The sequence below is a fragment of the Mycteria americana genome, chromosome 5 (assembly GCF_035582795.1).
Source record: "Mycteria americana isolate JAX WOST 10 ecotype Jacksonville Zoo and Gardens chromosome 5, USCA_MyAme_1.0, whole genome shotgun sequence".
In the NCBI taxonomy this organism is placed as follows: Eukaryota; Metazoa; Chordata; class Aves; order Ciconiiformes; family Ciconiidae; genus Mycteria; species Mycteria americana.
In genome coordinates this window covers 14,109,840-14,131,180 of record NC_134369.1, presented here as the reverse complement: position 1 = coordinate 14,131,180, position 21,341 = coordinate 14,109,840, and the positions used below count along the sequence as shown (strand labels likewise).

The following is a 21,341-nucleotide window of genomic DNA, read 5'->3' as shown; positions in this document are numbered from 1 at the left end:
CCACAGCCCTTCACTTGGGAAAGGTAGAGGGGAAAAAATGCATGTGACACCCCCCCCCCCAAAAAAAAAAAAAAAAAGTAGCACAAAACATGAGGAGATGGACTTTTAGAGGTGTCACTCTTTCATTTACTGGAGCTAACGCTAACATAGACAATCAGGTTTTACTGAGTGGGTTGGAAAATACCGCCCTTTACTTTTTCTTTCTCAAAAGTAGACGATGACTTACTGAAATATTTGGCCCCAGTTTTCTCTGTGGAAAAAATAAAGCCTCAGATAAAAATGAGACTTTAGGCCTATTTACATTTTAGTGGTTGTGTTTTGAGAGGATAGTGCAATACTGGAACGCTTTTGTGAAAAGCTGGTCAGAAAGGCATCAAATCATATTTAATGGAAGAACTTGTATTTTCAACAGATTTGTTTTTGCTGCCCATGTTATTTCTTTACTTTCCCTGCCTTCATAGCTTGAAAATTTGCATTCATGCTAATGTGTTTGCTTTTTACCATGCTCATCTCTAAGCATAACATATCTGAAGACTTTGAAAACCACAGCACCGCTAACAGATGCTCTAACTGGCAGCTTCTTCTTGTTTGCTTTTGTGCTGGCTCTGGAATAAATTGAGTTGGTCCCATATATTTAATTTTGTCTCTCATCAAAATATGTGACTGCATTATATGATTTTTAAATTACAACTACTTTATTTTGGGATCTAGCAGTAGCCAAGCAATCTGGTTAGTTTTTTAACAAAGGGATTTTTTTTTTTTATACATATTGTATTAAGGTTGCTGGCAGCCAATGCTAGGAGTGTTTTTGGAAACCTCTCTATTTCCATTTTTCCTGTTGTCAGAGCTTCTAAGACAAAGCTAGAATGTTTGGCAGTGCCAGTGAAGGTCAGAGTTTCAAGATGGTTTTTGAGTTGACTAACAAATAAGTTCCCCGGACTGCCACTGTGTCTCTCTGTTGAAGAAATTAACTTTCAGAATACAGAACATGATGAACTCTTTTTCTAAACATTTTTAGGAAACAAATGTCTTGGGGTTTAAAGGACCTCGTAAAATGAGTGTGATCATACCAGGAATGAATATGGACCACGAAAGGGTTTCCATCAGACCACGAAATGTAAGTCATACCATCAGTCAACAATAAAAATTACTTGAATTCTTTTTCAGTTAGAGTTGGTTTTTTGCATTTCTGAAGGTTTAGAGGTTAAAAAAAGCCAGTATTTGAACAATTGCAGAACAATGGGATGTGTGACTAGTTCTGTGACTCACAAAAGCACTACAAACAGTAATGTATTTTGATAACAAAAGGTACAACTAACCTTTTCCAAGCTGTGGAAAGGACTCGAATGCACATTCGCATTAAGACACTCAGAGTTCTGTGTTTCATTCCATGATACTGTTTTGAGGGTTGAGGGTGACGGTTTAGTCTTTGTGCTAGGATTTATGAACAGGTGTTTTTGTGTGAATTTATTTTTTGTCCTGTGAGAGTGTTAAACTGAAGTGTGTATCTGTGGTGTGTGCAGGAACATGAGACACTCCTTGCACGATGGCAGAACAAAAATACAGAGAGTGTCATTGAGCTGCATAACAAGACGCCAGTCTGGAATGATGACACCCAGTCCTACGTTTTAAATTTCCACGGTCGAGTCACACAAGCCTCAGTGAAAAACTTCCAAATTATTCATGATAATGATCGTAAGTATAGCTTTCTATCTGTAATGTGTAGAAACAGTACTGCATACACAGCCTGACCGTGATTCTGCCCTGTTGTTACCTGAGTGAGTTTAATTTAGTTACGTTGGTCCAACTTAATGCTGCTCTGCCTTGTGGCCCTGACATTGATGCAAGTTGGGCGTTTAAATGCTTATGCTTGAGACAGGTGATTCTGCTATGTGCTATCTTAGTTTTCTCACTTGGCTGCCTGGCTCAGGAACTGAGCACAGCTGAGAGCCCTTTCTGCTCTCAGTGCTGCGGTGCTTCCAGTCAGCAGGGCCGCGGGGCAGCGTCACTGCGCTCAAGCACTTGCATCACACAAGCCTTCCGTGGTTTGTTTGTTCACTCTGGTCCCCATACAGTGCCCAGCTGGAGATGGTGGCAGTCAGACCGGTCCCACTGCACAGCCACTTTGCCATTACTACTCCTTGTAGCATTAGCCCAACAGAACACCCTGAAAATGTCAGGACCGCCTTTCACACCATCACTAGGACCTTACCGATGTGCTGCTTTCTGCCAGCAATGTACAACGCCCTTTTTTCTCAGGCTTAGGTACGGTTGTTGGAGCAAGGCTAAAGACAAGTGCTGGAGCGGAGTGATGCTGCCCCACGTTACACTCCCTTTAGGCAGGCACAGTCACTAGGTGCTGGAGTGCGCTGGGCTACGCCAGTGCCGTGCTCAGACTGCAGGGGAATGTTGGAAACTGGTCAAAGTGGCTGTGCCAGTCTCTGAGAGCAACGCTGAGTTTGAAACATTGGTGTATGCATTTGCTGCATTTTACAAGGGGAAACAACTACACCTGCTTCTACAATGAAACATTAAAACTGTGACTGAGGCTGAGATTTCCTCTTGCTGACAGAGTACAAAAGAGGAAAAAAGGTGAGGAGGAATTTCTGAGTATGATGTAACAGAGAGACATGATTAGGTCTAAATCACAGTCATGCCTTCTATTCCCCCATTATCCTTGCTTGTCCTCTTGCCTGAAGTTAAGCAGGAATAGGATTAATTGGTTCTTGGTACATGTGAAACTCGGCACTAGGTCTACATAAAAAGCTTGAGCATTTTATACAGCAGCCATTTTCTCTCTGTGCTTGAAAAAAACACTCTGTAATTTTTTTGAAGACAGTAACAAGTCTTGCAATCCTTTATCACTCAACTGTTCCTCACTCAAGCTATCCTTGCTTCTCCTTCTGATAGCAGCACACCCACTTGCATGAATAAGTGTTGCAAAGTTTGACGAGTGAGCATGTTTTGTTTGTATTTTATTGAGCTGGGCCAGAGGATGATGTTGAATGCGTACGTATTTAGTAAGGGCTGCAAACAAAAATAACGCTTTGTCACTTTTTACGACCTTTCTTGCAGCTGACTACATAGTGATGCAGTTTGGCCGCGTGGCTGAGGATGTGTTTACCATGGACTACAACTACCCAATGTGCGCGCTACAAGCCTTTGCTATTGCCCTTTCAAGTTTTGACAGCAAGCTGGCTTGTGAGTAAAGGGGCATGGGTGAGCATCCTCTCAAAGGAAGCAGTTTGCCATATGATTTCCAATCCCTGCTGGTGTCACTTACGGTCCATACTAAACAGGTCAGGGAAAATGCAGTTGTCGAGGACCACTCTATTGCTGAAGAGAAAGTAAAAGGAATCTTCTAAAAATTCAGGACATTCAGGAAATAATATTTTCCTTTTTTTTCTGTCATATTTTTCCGGAAGTGGCATCAAGTTTGTGTAAATACAAGTTCTATCTCATGTCCTTGATTATGTTATGGAGATGTGCCATGATGTACTGTACCGTGGCTCTAGTAGCACCATTATAACGGTGTCTTTTTTAAATCCAGAAAGGGCGTGCACGCTCGAAAAATCTCTTTTTACATTTAAGAATTATTCCGAGGCTGCAATCGTACCTCAAGGTTGCATTCTTACATCGACTAATCAGAGCTTCACATCATCCAACATAAAAGAAAGATCACAAAAAAGATGCACTTTTTTGAATTTGCAAGGATCTTGTGTAGTATAAAGCCAAGTCTGAGGGTTGAAAACCTGTACTGGACTGAACTTGATGCATTGCTATTGTATATGTAGAAGGGCATGATGAATTTTAATTGCAGTGGGAGGAAACGGAGAAGTAGAAAGCACAAAATAATGTTGCACAAGTCACTTGAATTCTAAGCTGTCATTATGTTTTAACATCTACATGCTTTTTAATTTGTTTCAAATGGAAATGTATTTGGAGTACAGAAAAGGAAAACATCTAGATGCCAGGAAAGCATAACTTATGTTGCATTTGGCATGTCGCGTGTTGGGAATTTATATCCTTGTATTGCTGTGGTAATTCAAACACATATTTTGTATGAAGTGATATAAACAGTTGGATAAAGGCTCTCTACAGAGAATCTTATTATTTTGAACAGGCTGTGTAAAGCTGAGGAAGGTAAATGGAAATATTTTATTAAATTTGTCTGGCCTTTTGCGATTTTACAATTTGTTGATTGCATTTTTTGAACTTTCAGCAACAACCACTTTTCATATTTATTTCCCATTGTAAGAACGCTTGAAATCGATTGAAACTGTGTATGTTGTTCTCTAATGTAAACGTGCCAGCTACTGAGCTAAATCCTTCTAGGCAAATCTAGTGTACGCTGCATACAAATGAGACACTGGCAGGACACAGAATAGCTTAAAATAGTGCGGATTTTTTGTTTCTTTTTTTCTGATTTATCTAGAATATATAAACAAATACCATTTCAAAACACAAGCAAAGAACAAGCCATTCTCTTCTCTTCTGAGCATCTCAAAAGCCAAGAGCTGCAACTGAAAGCACACTGTAAAACACCTTTAAAAATAATGAGTCTTTCTGCCATTGTTCTGTACAATGTTATCCTAAACGGCACACAAAGTAATAGAATTTATATGTAGTTCACCAGGAGGGTATTGAAATGTGAGTGAAGTGAAGAAGTAGTTGCGTTTTATACTGTGTGTATTCAGATCCTCCTTTTTACTCTTTATAGACTCTTGCATTGCACAACCAGAGATTATGTAATGAGAAAATGAGATCAAATCTGCTTGTCTCATAGCTGTCAGTCCCTTTTTGACTACAGGGGACAGGCCATAAGGAGAGGTTGTGCCATTTGGACTGTATAATTTCAACTAATAAAAGAAATATGCTCTCTTCGTCATATTTGCCTTCAGGTCTCCTTCCCAGTATACAGACGAGGAAATTCCAGATGAGAGATGAAAATAAGTAATTGCTGGCATTTTTTCTAATCTTTTCTAAAATCTATGGAAAAAAAGTCTGCTGGCTTTGAACAGTGTTTTGTTGATGGAGTCAGTCTGTCAAATGTCATCTTTAAATAACAGGAGGCTCTGTCATTTTTTTCACATCTTTTTGCAAGAAGTCTTTCCACGCAATGGTTATAAAATGGAAAGATACCTTTTGTTTGAGAGAAATGAGCAGTCATTTCCCTCAACGAATGATCAAAATGATGAGTCATGAGCCGCAGTGTGATACTTGGGCTTTGCACATGGATGCTTTGTTTTCCCCTGTAGTTGGTGGTTTCCCACCACTTCACATCCCATTCTGTCATCTCACTTTGAATTTTAACAGAGAGGGCCCTTAGGCCTTTGGTTACCTCATGTCAGTCTTTAAAAACTAGCTCCAATGATAACCAGAATTTTTTGTTTAGACTACTGCAAAAACAGACAGGAATTCCAACTGCTGGTATTTAGGTGTGATGCGGATTTCAAGAACTCTGCAGCATGGGAATGGTTGAATCTGCATGGCTTTAATTCTGTGGCTCACCAGTCATACGTTTTCTTTAAAGCCTGAGAACGTGGCACCTGACATAGTTTTCTGCCTCTCTCTGTGCACAACACTGTGACAAAGGAACCAAGTGTCTTGTTGTGGTGCAAATATACAATCTGTTGGCTTTAGTAGTGGAGTTGGTTTCGGAAGGGTTATTTTTAACGTGGATCATAACAAAGGTCTGACTTGCATCATGGCCCCAGAGGGAATTGGCACAAAAGGGAAGCTCATGTGCAGTGAACTCCTGCACAAGGGTGAGAATGAGGGGCTGGGGAAAGGCAGAGAGTTCGGCTTCTTGGGACAGTTTTGCTGCCAGCAAATTGTGTAACTTCACTCTCACTCCATGTTCTTCCCAGGCCAGGTATTTTTTTAACCTGTAAGCATGCCAGGAGGAAAGCGGTGACTCAAATTCCCATCATCTTAACAGAATCGTACAGGGACATCAGCCAACGAGCTGCTGAGGAAAAAATTTCCCACCATAAATTGAGGTCGCTAGAGGGGGGTGTTAACCTGGGACTAAGAGGAATGAGGAGTTCTCATTAAATCTGGTTCAGTTACAATAGGATTTGTGCCTAGTGGCCTTTGCCAAAACCCTAATTCCTCACTGTTGTTGAGCAAGGTACTGGGTTCTTTTGATTCACTTGACCGCCGCCATCTGCCCCAAAAGCAGTTTCTTTTAATTTAGCATCTATATGATTTCTGATGGAGACTTTCTGGTGAAGGGCAGTACTGCATATCAATGCAAGATGATATCCCAAGTTTTCCAGCACATCTCCACATTTTGTTTTCCTAACATGGTAAAGTCACAGCAGGTTCTGTCTTAACATACAGTCGTGCCTGAGATTACGCAGTCCTCACAAAGTTCAATTTTCTTCCACACCAGCAATAAAATTTTGGCACCAGTATATGTTTTCCGAGATACATGCATACTAAAGTAACTGAGGAGTAGTTAGTGGCACACTCATATTAGTAGTAGCTTCTGCAGGGCCTGCATATCAGTGTGCAACAGGACATAACCTTGTTTACTTAGTGTGACAAAGAATATAATGGCACCGAGCTGTGCATTTCCTTCACATAGTCCTAGTGAGTGTTTGGATACAGTAGATTTAATATTATTTAAAATCCCAATATTGATGATTTTGTGCATCTGCTGTTGATTTTGGCAGAGAGTTGTAAACAAATTCCTTGCCTGAATTGCTTATAGGCAAATACTGCATGCTTTAATGAGAGTTCTTAATCTAACTTGTCACTCTGTTTACATCAAACAGTTTCTTCCTGGCCCTTTATCTAATTTTCTTCATCTCTGATGTTCTGTTCCTTCTCATTCTCTTCACAATCCCTTTATCTTTTCTTCAAGGATGTGCAACTCGAAAGTGTTTATTTTGACAATATTACTCAGTGATCTCTCCACAGATGAATAATGCCTTCGGTGCACATCCAGTGATGCTCCTACAATAGAAGCCTTATCAGAGGGGTGAATTTGGCCCTTTGGCTTTTCAGTAGAATAAATTAACACATTAAAAGGTAGCAGATAAAAAAGCTTGCCTAAAATATAATCAGAATTTTTCTCAGTAAACATGCGGTAACCACAGTTTCCAAACTATTGGTTGCAAATCAATGAGCAGAACTGTCCACAAGCCTGGAGGCAGACTGTTAGACAGATTCCCTTTGTAGTGCTGCCTTATTTTTCCATTTTCAAAAGGTTGAAAGTGATTTTATGATCAGAAGTGCGTTGGTGCCCTAAAATAGAGTTTATTTTTTAGAAGCCAGACATCACTCTACTCCTTTTGTAGGATAATATATGGCACATAAAATAGTAATGTCATAGGCCATTGTTACAAATTCTGATGCTAAGATGTCTATGCGAATGATTTTGTAATAATTACTGGGCAAGTCTCTCACTATTCAAGTTGCCTTACAATAGTGCTGGAGTTCCCAGCTGGCTGTCCTCATGAGGTACTAGAACTGAAGGAGCTTTAGTGAAAAGGGCTTTGCAATAAAATCTGGTAGCTGCACAATCGAAAACCATCATTGTGGAGTCAGATGACACCACTGAGTTTTATCGGTCATGGTGAACCAATGCCATCAATTCGAACTTGCTGGTTTTTTGCTCCCTTTTGATGAACAAAAGGAGGGACTTTCAAAAGCAGAGACATTAGTGAGGTCTCTAGAAGTACTAAGCATTAGACCTACTTTAGACTTCTACCTATGAAAATCTTACCCCAGCCTGAGTGCTGCCCATTAAAAACGAAGGAAATCAATCCAGTCCTTAGTATAGAAAATCACTCCCAGTTCTTGTATCTTAGCTTTTTACAAAATTTATTATAAATTTATTAGTGATTTCACATAAGGATACCACAAGGACTGGATGTCACACAGTAAACAAGAGTTCTTGCCCTGAAGAGGTGATGACTCTAGACCAGTATCAGAGTATTTTGTCTTTGATTATTTTAGTAGAATAGGACAGGGGGTTGCCTGGTGTTTTTGGCAGAGAGGGTTTCTCCTGATGTGTGGCAGGTGTCAGAGGGAAGATTTTGGGTTTGATCCTGTGGCATTCTAACTAGTTCCCCCATACTATCTCATTGGTTTCCTGAAGCATTATTTGCAAGATTTTTCCTGATTTTAGAGAAGCATGTGCTCACCAATAAAATATCTTTGCTTGGCAAACAAGGACAGCGCGTGATAAAACAGCAGTCACCTTTGTTAGAATTATGGGCGGATGACTCTCGGATTTCTCAAAAGGCCTCATTTTGATTACTAGATGATAGTTTTATACATCTAAATCTTGCACTAGAATTAATCCAACTGTAGATGCAGGCTTCTCTTGTATGTGCTACTTAATGAAAACGGGTTTCTGTTGTTCTTCATGTATGTACCTTCCGGGGTTCTGCTCTGTAAGTGTTTGAAATTAATTATGTAGGTATTTTTCAATTCTTTCTGTTGCTCACCAAGGAACTAAGAAAAGGATTTGCACAACTATCTCAATTTTTTTGGTATTTTGCTATGAACTATAGCTCAGTAGCTGATACTCACAAATGCCTGTATATTGGATGAAAATGCATTAAAACTTATTTTATATGTTGTATTTTATTTAACTGCCTAGAAATTTTAGATTCCTCTTTTTCAGTAAGGGTATGTTTATCCGTACCTTCACTGAGAGGGCTTGAATTAACCGGCTCTCTTGAAACTGTTTAATGGAACCCATAGACTGGTTTGCGAAATTGCTTTAGGAAGAGGACACAGTTCACAAAAATTATGCTTATGTTTTTGAGAAAAAAACCCTTCCTACTCACTTTATAATTGGATTACTCAAGAACACTGAAAGCTTGTCATGGTTTTATTTAAGTCTACAATGGCAGTTTGAAAATTACTCTGACGAAAGCTTGCTAGCATGTGAACTGCAGTGGGGTCCTACTTGAGAGTCAGAACCTAGCAAGTACCAGTGAATACTCATGCATCTGTTCGGTGCTTAGGTACTGCTTGCATGCAAAAAAAAAGGCACAAATCTGTGTTAAAATCAGCCTAATCTTTTAGGCTGTCCAACAGCTGTTAGAACACAGGCCTGGGAATCAGGTCAACTGGGTTTTAATCCCAACTGACTGTGTGACTTTTTGCAAATCTTGTAACCTCTTTGTGCCTCGGTTCCGACAAGTTGAATGGAAATAATAGTTTTTGGACCTGCCTATGTCCCTGTTCTGCTGAGAGGCTTCTCAGGAGTGTTTTGAGGCTGGGGGATGGCAGGTGTTGTTGGCATGCTAAGTACCCTATTTAATGCTCACTGAAGGAACTGCAGTAAAATATTAACAGTCTTCTGCCACCTATGTAGAAACTGAATAGCTAACCAATCTCTTAGGATAAAATCTTGACACTGTTGAATTCTATGGAAATCTTGTCAATGATTTCAGTGAGGCTTGAATGTTTTACCTTGTGTCATTTCTGGTCACTAAATGTGCAGAAAAAACAGTAAGGACAAACCATCTGATACACTTTTCCTTCTCACAGTGATGTGTTGTTGGTTGTGGTTTAGTTTGCACCATCAGTTGTTTTAACACTATTATTCCTGAACACGTTGCAGTGGTTCAGTTAATGCAGCTGCCTATTTATGCTTTTATGTAGCAAACTGAGACACTTGGCGATTGTGCTGCAAATTGCCTTTTTGTACTTCTGGGGGTTTTTTTCTTGGATGTGACTCAGCTGTTCAAACTGTTGTTACCGCAGACTTTGACTCTGTCACGCACATCTGATTTAAAAACAATGAGTCTCATGGTTTATGACTACCTTTATACTCACATGGGATGTTTACAATGCAGTCTGTTTCTCACATTTGACTCCATATCTGTGGCTTCTTACTGAGATTATCCCAGTTGGCACAATGCCATTAGAAGTATCAGTAAGTTATAAAGTGAACTCTCTCGAAGTAACAGAATGTAATTTATAAACATTTTAATAGATTTTAACATTAAAATCTAGCTGATTTAATGCTTACAGATTGGGTGAAATTACAAGGAAATTATTTGTTCAAAATTTTCTTTTCCATAAGCTTGTCTTCAAGTTTGAGCTCTCTTTTAAGCAGTAAGCTCTTGATCCTGCAGCCCCATCTGTGCAAGAAGAATATAGTTAGGCCTATGCAGACTGCCATGCTTTGGCTGCAGGAATCTGTCAGTGTGATCAGGACACAGTAAGTGATGGGATTTCCAAAGTCCTAACAAGAGTGCACTTCCTAATTCTCTTAGGCACTCTTGAACATCACGTAAGAAATCATGTACCTTTCCTATGTTGACTTACCAAATAACAGCAGGAATATTTTCACTCCCTTTAAAAATCAAAAATAAAAAAAAAAAAACACCACAATTTTAAAGGCTATGCTTACTGTCTAGGCAAGTGTAATTTTATCAGATGTTTAGTCCTGATGTCTGATAAAATTATCTCATGAGATTGCTTATTTTGCCAGTGCAGAAAATCTCACAAGTACACAAAATCAGAGTATGTTTTGCGACAGTGGGCTTTGGGCAATGCTAATGCTATGAAGTTCAGTGTTCAAATAAGTTTGTGAGCTCTGGCACCTCATAACAGAGGTTTTCATTCCAGACTGGGGACATCAGAAGCTAACGCAATTATTACCATCCTGTTCTCTTCCCTAGGGAGAATCTCCTGTCCTCACTGGCTAGAAGTAGAACTATATTGATCCTGATGTGTCTTTAAACACTGGTATTTTTTAGCTATTTTAAAAATGTTTTCAAAGATGTAGTTTGAGCTCAAAGAAAATAATCTTTGAAGTAGCTATAGGTGTGCCGAGCTGATTTGGTTGAGAGGCAGCTGCCTTTTCTAGCAATTTTCTCAGTTGACATATGAGCAGTACTTGATAGTCCTGCTGGAAAAACATGACATAACCGTTATAATATGCTTTCCTTGGATTTTGCCTTATGATGCTGCTTTTTTGTGCACCACTACATTTATTTCAGAAGGTCAGTACTTCCAGTGCTAAACACAAATAGAGCAGTGTTTTCTACTTAAGTCTCTGCCTCCTTTTCTGCTGCCTTACAGGTGGAGATTTGGTATTTCATACTAAAAATAGAAACTTTTAATCTAAGAAAAAAACAGCCTTTCTAGGCAAAATCATTAACTTTTAGTGCTATGTGCCTGGAGTGACAGAGGGCTTTTTTTCCAGCCGGGAATCTTATTACTGGCAGAGTAGAGTGTGCCTTGAAACATGCTATGATAGCCTGTTGCACGCTACAGCTGGGACACAGCGGTAGGACCTGGTCAGAAGATACAGCCCTCTCTCACCAAAGTGGCACCACTTTCCTTTCTGGAGGGCTTTCTGTTGATACGTTTATGCTTATGGCAGTATCTTCCCTCTCGGGGCCAATGTGTGATTAGGTTAGTAAATATCAGCCTTAACAAACATCCACCAACTAAAAACACCACTTCACAAAGATGCTACACATCAGCTAGTAAAGCCTTACAGCAGTCCAGGAGCAACAGGTAAGTATTACTATCCTTTTAATGGCAGTGAAGCTGTGATTTGCAGTTTAGAAAAGCAAACAGACAAACAAACAAAGAGTTATTTTTAGAGCTGGCACTAGAACTAAGTTCGTAGTCCCTAAACCTGTGTTCTAGCTGTTGCCATGGGTGACCAACTAGTAGACAGCGGGTCTCTGTTTTGAACTTCATTGTGAAGACTGAACTTTCACTTCAGTTTGGAATACTGGAAAACCAAACCACATTACTACAGAGAGTTCTCGTCAGGCAATTGAAATTACACTGAAATCAAGTTTCATGCATATTACTTTATGAGGATGGCCCAGAACAAATACGAGGGTGCTGTGCGCGTGTCAGGAACTGAAAAGTTGCTTAGCAAATAACTTAAATCAGGCCCACTGAGTATTCCTAAGTAAAAAAACAATGGGGCTATATTTCATCCCTAACTGTATTTACTTGGAGAGCCAGTGTTTTATAATGTGGGCTGAAAATATAAAAATGCTGTGTACTGTTAATTCTAACTTTGGTTTTAAAGTAGGGCTACAGCAGCGATGCTTACTTTTACAAGATTTGTAATGTCATCTTAAAAAGGTGATTGTGGAATATGGCTCTAGCTATGATGGATTAGAGTTAGTGGATCCAGAGTTACTGAATTCAATGACACTATGACAAGTTTTTTGTTGTTTTTCTTTTCTTAAAAAAAAAAAAATTAACACAACCTGTTTTCAAAAGCACTGGTTATTCTGTCTTTTGGACTACATAGCACAAGTCCATGAGGATGAGTTCTTATTTGGTATCACTTCAATACATTCTTGCAGGTGGAAGATGCTTTTCAGCTTCCTAGTAATCTGTGTTACTACAGTTTCCTTGTTTTGTTTTAAGCTCCCTGATTTTTTTTTATCTATAACTTTCTCTTGTTTCAAACATGTACAGGTTTTTCCATATGGGGACGCTCCAGAAAGCTAAGTCAGTGAAACCTATAAAGTTAATGTCTGTGAGTTAAAGTGTGTTAAATCCCTGTGTATATGTTCTCATTTTGAAGTAGGGTGGCCTTCAATTCTGGTTGCATAATCCTCAGCGGGGGTAGTCATCACACTGCGCAGTTCAAGGTTGTTGGTGAATTTTAAAGTGCAGAATAGGTTTCTGAACAAGATACTGGAGAACATATGTAAAGGGATTCACCCTTGCGTATTCTGAGGGTGGCAATTATGACTTACAGTACAGCATTTCTAACGGTCGGCTCCTTGAATTGTAGTTGCAAAGCTCAGCACCTACACGCGTAGGCCACATTTCTGAAGTCCTCTTTTTCTACTGCAGTGGTTTTCAGCCCTCTCTGATTTATTGCCACCTGTATGATGAATTTAACCTTCCTGACAACAGTGTGCTTTCTTCTCTGGATTTTGTGGATGCCAGGGATCTCTGGACTGTATGCTAAAAGCAACTGCTTCACTAGTATAGCAGAGCTTGATGCTAGGAGCATGGTGTAAATGACACCAGTATAACTAGGTTTATTTTTACAGTACCCATCAGAGATATGCTTGTTTCTCAGAAAATAATCTTCCTTTTTCTTTTCCTTCTTCATTTATATCTGCCTGGATCTGGAGGATGAGAGCCCCTCTTAGCATTCATGTGAGCACCCACCATATAAGAAAAACACACACAACGGGTTTATTACAGATGGGTTTATCGCTAAGCAATGCAACTATTACATGCTTACTGTCATCCTGCTATGTAACAGTGCGTGTTTTTCCCCGTGTGCTGTTTTCCACCCTGTGTGCTTGTCACCAGTCAGAGGACACTGCTGCAAAGACGTGCATGGAAGCTTAGCAAAGAAACTGCAGAACCGAAGCCATTAAGATACAGCTCTCCTAATACTGAAGAAGGAGCTCCTCCTGAAGGCAAAAACTGGGACCTGTGGCTCTTTAGGTTATTTGAACTTTTCATGTGTTTGCATTGCATATAAGAAGATAACACGTTTTTTATTATACTTGCACTATACTGAGCCCTAAGCCCAGAAAAAATAATATAGAATCCAAGGGGTGCAGTTACAGAGAAGCAAACCAAAGTGCAAACAAGCTCCATTTACAGATGTGGAGGAACTCCAGCGTGCAGGCAAGGCAGCAGTATGTGCTGGGGAATGACAGTGGGGTGGTTTCTTGCCGGAGAATTGGGACACTGCTTGGCATCGCTTAGGGCGTGTAATGGGTTTCAGTATTCATTGATAGACTATGATGGTCACTGGTTATGTTGCGTTATATTGGTAAGAACTCTGCCCATACCCTTTGTTTCTCTCCTAAACAGCTTGATTTATATGCAGATTTCTTCATGATGACATTTTCACCTATTTATTTCTATTTCGGGCCTAATCCAAAGCCTGCTGGTGTAACTGAAAGTTTCTTTCTAACTTCTGCTGTGTCTCCATAATGCCACAGTTGCGTGTCTCTACAAAAGTCCTAATGTCTTCTTGTCTGTCTTTGTTTAAAAGTGGGCTTATCCGGATCTCAAAAATTGGGCAGTATTGGCATGAATACTTCGGAAGGTGGATTTGGAGGGGAGGCCAAATTTTGCTTTTATGTACATCCTATGAAGCTTTGTTGACACTCAAAGGGGGATCTAAAACATCTCTCAGTGAAGAAGTTGACCTTTTCTATTAAATGTGCTGTCAATTCTATGATTCGACGGTTGGACTAGATGATCCTAGAGGTCTTTTCCAACCTTAATGATTCTATGATTCTATGATGTCATTACTGCAACTAAACAGGGCGTTTAGAAAAACAAAACGTCGCTCATAGTTACCCATGTTTTAAGGGATAATACTGGATAACTGACCCTGCACAAGAATTAGCAAATCGCACAGGGAGTTTCCCTAAGAAACAAGGTCTATAAGAAACAAACCTCTTACAGTGGGTTACTGTAAAACCTATATGAAAAAAGACAAAAATTGGAGCTTTGTTAATTTTGTTAGTATCTTAAACATGTAGAATTCTTTTCTTGTGATTGAAACTAACAGTTTATTTCAAATAAAAAATCCTGTACTTGGTGACAGAAAAATAAGGTCATCTGTCAGTTATATACAAAGCATAAAGGGGGCGCACATACACGCCCACTACGGCAGGATTCGCAGTATTAGGAGTGGGTTTAATTATAACATTCCCAACATTTTCCAATGTTAGATGTGCAAACGTATGTGCTGTGCACACACGCATATACGTACATATATAGTCTTAAAAAATTTCCTTTGGTGATATCTGGGGATTACTCAGTCTTCTTTCCCACTGGTCACACTGACAGCATAAACCATGATATTAATTTGTCTTGGCGTTAATTGTTGCAAAATATCTCTAAAAGACTCTCTTACTCGAAACCCCTTTAAAACTAATTTTGAACAAGTGAAATCTTTCTGTGGAAAATATTAAAAAAAAATTCTCTTAAATGCTCTCCATGTACGTGTCTGTATCTATTGCAGATAGCCATCTGCTTTTCCTTTTTCCTCTGAGATGACTTTTCAGTGGGACTGATCCATGCAGTGAGGCAATCCATACCCCATCATTACAAGACTGGGGCTTTTGTTTCTCCTTTTTGAACAATTTCTTATACTCATGAGTAGGGGAACAAGTGAAAAAATATCTGTGGAGGATGTTTTGTAATTTGATACACCTTTAGAAGTATCTCAGAAAGTACATACTTTTGAGATGGTTAATTTCTGAGAGTTTCTAGTAGACACTGAACTGTTTTTGTATTTCCTTACACTGTCTTCATCCAACTAATGACAGCCTGAAGGATCCAGTGTTTGGGAGCAGCTGTAGAAATACCCATTTTAGAGTGTGTTGGGACTGTATCTGCCTGTAAAGAGAAATACACCTTTGTTTAAGAAGAACTTAAACTTCGAGAAATAGAAAATGTAGGTCCTACAAGAATGTTTCTGTCCCCATAAAATGAAGAAGCAGTTTAGTTAGTTTTGGGTTTTTTCTTTAATTCCCACAGTAAACATCTTCTAATTCATCTCTCTGCCTTTCTTAAATCAACCAATGATATACAGTAGAATTTGAGTATGTTACAGTCTAGATTTCCTTTTCATTATATGGGGTTTAAAGAGTGGAAAAGATCAAAATTCACAAAAAATGTCTTAATCTTAAGAACTAATATTTAACCAGTCATGGTTTTTCATAATGCCTGTAATACGTTACGCTTGTTTGCACACAAGACTGTCTTGACCTGTTTCGAGTAGTCAGGCATCTCATTTTTGTTCAGACCTATGTGGAGTTTTAGATAAACCTGCAAGAATTTGTGCTTTTACAAAGTAAATTTTTTAAAGAAACTCTTTGGTATTCTGGAGTAAATGTATTTATTTACCAGTATGTGCAACGACTGATTTTTGTATTGTCACATGATTTACCTTGTGTATGTCATAGAGGTTCTGGTGTTTGTCAATACAGAACTCTGTGCAGAAATATTAAACTTAATTTGTTTGAAACAACTATGTCTTCCCCTACCCAAGGTCAGAAATACCTTGGTAAGTTACCTACAGAGTTCACAGGTTATTTAACAGAAGGAGTTTCCAGTGCTGTTTAAACTGTATTTTTGCCTTTAACGCTAATAGGAATTCAAAACAGAAAACACAGCCATAGAAAGTTATACTATCACTCCTGACTTTACCACATCTGTAGTCATTTTCAGCCTGTAGGTTTTCTCAAACTGTGGGCTCAAAGACTTGAAATTGGTACACACTGTAGAAAACTCCTCTTACGCATTTCCATGAAGAGGACAGTGAGGTTCCTAATGAACACCGGCCGAGCAGAGGCCCAGCTGTTTGTTGCCTTAGGTCCCTACCGCCTGACGATCATGTCCTGTTCCTGCTACCTCAGTGCTGTTTGCTGTGAGCTAAACCAACTCTTTCCAAGTCTAGCTCTTGTTAGGGACTGAATGTTTGGCCTGCTTATTTCTACCATTTCTACTCATTTAGTCTGGAAAATGGTCAGAAAAACCTGGGATGCAGTTCAGTAAGGACAAGAGCAAAGAACTATACTTAGGCAGGAATGACCAACAGCAGAATTACAAAAACCACCAAGCTTCAAACATGTAAAAAGCTATTGGAAAGCAGAAGAGAAGCATCTGTCCTCCGTATCTCTGATAGACAGAACTGATTCAAACTGCGGTCAGGTTAGACATCGGAAAATTTTCTGACTACAAGGCTAGCGAACAGACCTTTTTATCTGACAGTGACAGGAGACGCGCAATTTCCTCTGTCAGGAACGATATAGGTTTGGGTAATCTTGCATTTTGACAGGTGGTTGATCACAACAGTAGTTACCAGCAGAGAGGAGGAATGGTCTCCAGGCACTATCTAAGCCATCCTGGGAAGATCACTGAGAAAAATGAGCGTCTTGCCAGGTGTCTATTTGCTCTCTAGGAATCTGTGCCCCCCTTGAAAACTGGTGAAGCTCCAAAGCTGAGAAAAATCACTTGACTAGACCAGCCTTTCCAGCTGTATTTGTACACGGGATGCTCAGTCTGTCTGATCTGATATTGCATTCATTTGCTTTGAAATATGTGGTTGGTATAAAACCATTGAAAAATAGATCATTTTCTAACTCTTATCTGGGTCCTCTTGTCCAGTGTTTGTGACACATGAGGTTAGAAACAGTATTTTTATTATGATGTGCAACTAAAAATCATTTAAATAGAGGATTATTGCACTACATTGTTCTGTCACCTCCAAGTTAATCATAATTTTCTTATTCTTAGTTACCTGCAAAAAGAAAGAATCCAACATATGAACACTAATTGCTAATGCAATGAGTTAGGTCATAAACTTCTGACATGTTTATCTGGTTTCCAAATACTATTTGATAAGGAATCCTATTTACAGTATTTTTGGGACCAGCACTGATCTTATACTTTGTACTTTTTTTCTGATCCCATGGAACGCCTGAAATGATCTATAACCATTAACAAATATCCGGGAAGAATTAAGCACTTCTGCGGGTTTTTAAATCCACTTTTATGAGAATATTTAATTTAAACAAAACACTGCTGGTTTTTTAGCTTTAATAAAAAGTATAGCCATTTAATTTGCTAGGTGGGAAACACTGTAAGTAAAGGAGCATGTGCTTTTAATAAGCCTGACTGCTTCCACTGGGAGTCCACCTGAGCTTCCACAATTTTTTCCAAAGTCACGGGTTTGCTGATGTTCTGACCTATGATTCTGATTTACTTATTTAATAGAAATCAAGTTATTTGAGAATCCTGATTTTATTCAGATATGTTCTTCTTCAAATTATGAATGCTTTCTGCTAGAAGTGAAAAATTAATAATTAAGAATGCTGGACACACCTGTGAGATGATCCTTTTCTAAAATGCTTATCTAAATAGACATTTCTGTTTCAGAGGGGGGAAAGCTGAAGCAAAGAGAGAAAAGGAAGTGTCAGATAAACAGGAGGAATACGAGTTTGAAGGCTGCTGGTAAGCTGCTGTACGAGGTGTCACTGGCTACATTCAGAGAGCACCTACTGGTACCTGGAGTGGGGCTGCCAAGATGATCTAGACCTCAGGACTGAGCTGTTGAGACTCTTTGACAGCACACAGTCAACCTGCACTGGTATCATTTTCTCCTGTTGGTGCTGCAAAGAAATACAAAGCCTTTAGCTCTGCCACAGGTATTAAAAGGAGTCCTAACAACCAGTCTCTGTGTTAGTAGGGGAAAACTCACTGGTTTTTCATTTTGTTTTGTTTTTTAGCTAGTGCTGCAATAGAATTATTTCTCTTCTCACACTCCAGTGCAGTGTGTGCTTGGTGTGCCTGTGGGGACCGTCGTGGCCCACCAGACTAACTCCCAGGACACAACTGAATTCTGTAGTTACCTATGCTATGGGGCCTGAAAAGAAATTCTGGACTTTTAGTTGTCTGCCAAAAATGACCTTTCAGTAAGGACTGTGGGAGGTTGGAAGACAGCAAGGTCAAAAGCCAGACTGCACTTAGGAATTAAACTTTTGTTATTAATTGGGAAGCTTAGTATGTCACACACAAATGAATTGCTTGATATTTCTCTCACTGATACAAGGAGAATAGAAGTCCCAATGCCAAGAGGAACAGCTCCAAAGGACATGCTGATCGACATCAGTCGATAGCCTGCTGGTTAGGCCACCCTCGGGGGACAACTGAGGTTGGTGGTCCTTGCTCCACATCCACAGTGTGAGGATTTACAAATGCCTCCCACTACTGTAGTGAGGGTCCTCATTAATACAGCAGGCTGCCTTTATCAAACAATAAAATTTGTGTGTGTCTTCATATTCAGTGCTGTATCAAGGTCTGGTCAAGCTGCTCACTCAGTACAGAAACACTGACCATCGAAAGGCCAATAGAAACGTTAATGTGTATCCCATGTTTGTGGGTGTAAGAGTACAACGTGCACAAACAGCGATTTGCTGGGTATTGTCATGAGTTGAGCTGTCCTTAGCAGCAAGATTATTTGGATGCAGTATGTAGCAGTCTTAAGATTATTGCACTTTAGAGCATGGACTTTGTTATTTACAACCATTTACTACATTTTAGCTTCTTAGTGTATGAAAACAGCTGCGTATAAACTCTACCTTGTACTTCACAAATAACACCACTTTTTCATGCGTTTACAATGTCTTGCACAAAATTAAATGCACAAATTTGCCCAAATGCAAATGAAAAAGGTGAACTTTTAAAATTTCACATATCTTCATAAGCAGCACGAATTTGAAGTACATCATAAGCACATATTTGTCTAGAAAGGTAAAATTCTACAAGTCCACATTTCTGTCAGTTGCAGTAGACCTGAGATGGCATCCTTGTTTCTCATGGCAACGGGCTGGACTACTGCTATATCCGCAGCAGCCGTGGTACGTGGTTATCATATACCACTGGCAAGTAACAAGTAAGGGCTGTATGCTTGGCAAGTCATGCAGCTGTATCAATCAGTCCAGCCCGACTATTTCTACAGAACCAGAATTGTCCATTGTCTCATCCTTTGCACTCAGTCTCTCCACTCATGTGGCTTTTGGGAGTGTTAAAACAGTGAGACCGTTGTGCTGGGGACAGAGGGATGGACAGATGATGTCGCTTGCAGTGGAATGAAAGCAGTCCTTTAACAGCTGTCTGGTATTAACAGCTGGTATTAACGTATTCTCTAAATAAAATGTGGTACGCAGAAACGCTGCATATCAGCTCCCAGGTGTTGTAGAGGCGCAGCAGTAGAGGCGCAGCAGGGATTCCCAGTGAAGAAAACACTAGCCCTGCTCATAGAGAGAGGTCAAACTACTGACACGGTTAAAAGACAAAGACTGTGTTGAGAGAGTCCAGAATGTGTTGAAACAAAACCAAAATAAACGTTGGCTTACAAAATGATTCAAAAATAAATACACTCCTAATAAAACAGAGTTAAGTATTCAATACGTTTTCTCTATTTTCTCTCTTCCTTTACTATGAATTAATTTTTGCAGTAAGAATTTTTTATAAATAACATAAGCAATGTAAACATCAGGCTACAGTTACAACCCGGAAAAACCACCAGCCAAAAAAAAATGCAGAGAGATGTCTCAAAGGCAGACACCCATTGAACAACAAACCCAATCTGAGTGTGTAGGGCAAGATGCTCGTTTTTTCCAAAAACACTCAAGATACAGGCTGGTGATCTAGGAAGGCAGCTGGTCCATAGTGGTTACACATAGATGTTGTTAAACAGGAGATATGCATGGATTCAAATGAGCTGTTCAGTACACTTCTAGTACTTCCAAGTCCCAGGGTTAATCACAGAATGATACAATGGTTTGGGCTGGAAGGGACCTTTGAAGGCCATCTAGTCCAACCCCCCTGCAGTGAGCAGGGACATCTTCAACTAGAGCAGGTTGCTCAGAGCCCTGTCCAGCCTGACCTTGAATGTTTCCAGGCATGGGGCCTCTACAGCCTCTCTGGGCAACCTGTTCCAGTGTTTCACCACCCTCCTCGTAAAACATTTCTTCCTTGTATCTAGTCTGAATCTACCCTCTTTCACTTTCAAACCATTACCCCCTGCCCTATCGCTAAAGGCCCTACTAAAAAGTCTGCCCCCGTCTTTCTTATAAGCCCCCTTTAGGTATTGAAAGGCCGCAGTAAGGTCTCCCCGCAGCCTTCTCTCCTCCAGGCTCAACCACCCCAACCCTCTCAGCCTGTCCTCACAGGGGAGGTGTTCCATCCCTCTGAGCATTTTTGTGGCCCTCCCTCTGGACCCGCTCCAACGGGTCCATGTCTTTGCTGTACTGAGGGCTCCAGAGCTGGAGGCAGCACTCCAGGTGGGGTCTCACCAGAGCCGGGTAGAGGGGCAGAATCACCCCCCTTGACCTGCTGGCCGCGCTTCTTTTGATGCAGCCCAGGATACGGTTGGCTTTCTGGGCTGCGAGCCCATATTGCCGGCTCACGTCTGGCTCTTCTCAATCCCTTCTTCCGCCAGCCTGTCTTGATACCAGGGCTTGCCCCGACCCAGGTGCAGGACCTTGCACTTGGCCTTGTTGAACCTCACGAGGTTCGTATGGGTCCACTTCTCGAGCTTGTCCAGGTCCTGCCAGGAGCCTGCTCCAGCACAGGCTTCCCATGGGGTCACAGCCTCCTTCGGACATCCACCTGCTCCAGTGTGGAGTCCTCCACGGGCTGCAGGTGGATATCTGCTCCACCATTCACCTCCATGGGCTGCAGGGGGACAGCCTGCCTCACCATGGTCTTCATCACGGGCTGCAGGGGAATCTCTGCTCTGGCATGTGGAGCACCTCCTCCCCCTCCTTCTTCCCTGACCTTGGTGTCTGCAGAGTTGTTTCTCTCACATATTCTCAATCCTCTCTCCAGCT

The 21,341-nt window shown here is 40.4% G+C and overlaps 1 protein-coding gene across 4 annotated transcripts in view; it reads left to right on the top strand.

Moving 5' to 3' along the window:
* Positions 1 to 15,938, top strand: part of TUB (TUB bipartite transcription factor) — a 111,009-nt gene extending 95,071 nt beyond the window's left edge. For 3 of the 4 annotated variants that reach the window (XM_075502191.1, XM_075502193.1, XM_075502194.1), the window contains 3 exons: positions 1,019 to 1,117; positions 1,524 to 1,695; positions 3,076 to 4,886. In XM_075502191.1, the coding sequence (XP_075358306.1) occupies positions 1,019 to 1,117; positions 1,524 to 1,695; positions 3,076 to 3,209 (405 nt within the window). In that variant the 3' untranslated portion in view covers positions 3,210 to 4,886. Of the gene's footprint in view, positions 1 to 1,018; positions 1,118 to 1,523; positions 1,696 to 3,075; positions 4,887 to 13,100 lie in introns of those variants that run through there. The other variant, XM_075502192.1, reaches the window with a different exon arrangement.
* Positions 15,939 to 21,341: the final 5,403 nt, after the last annotated feature.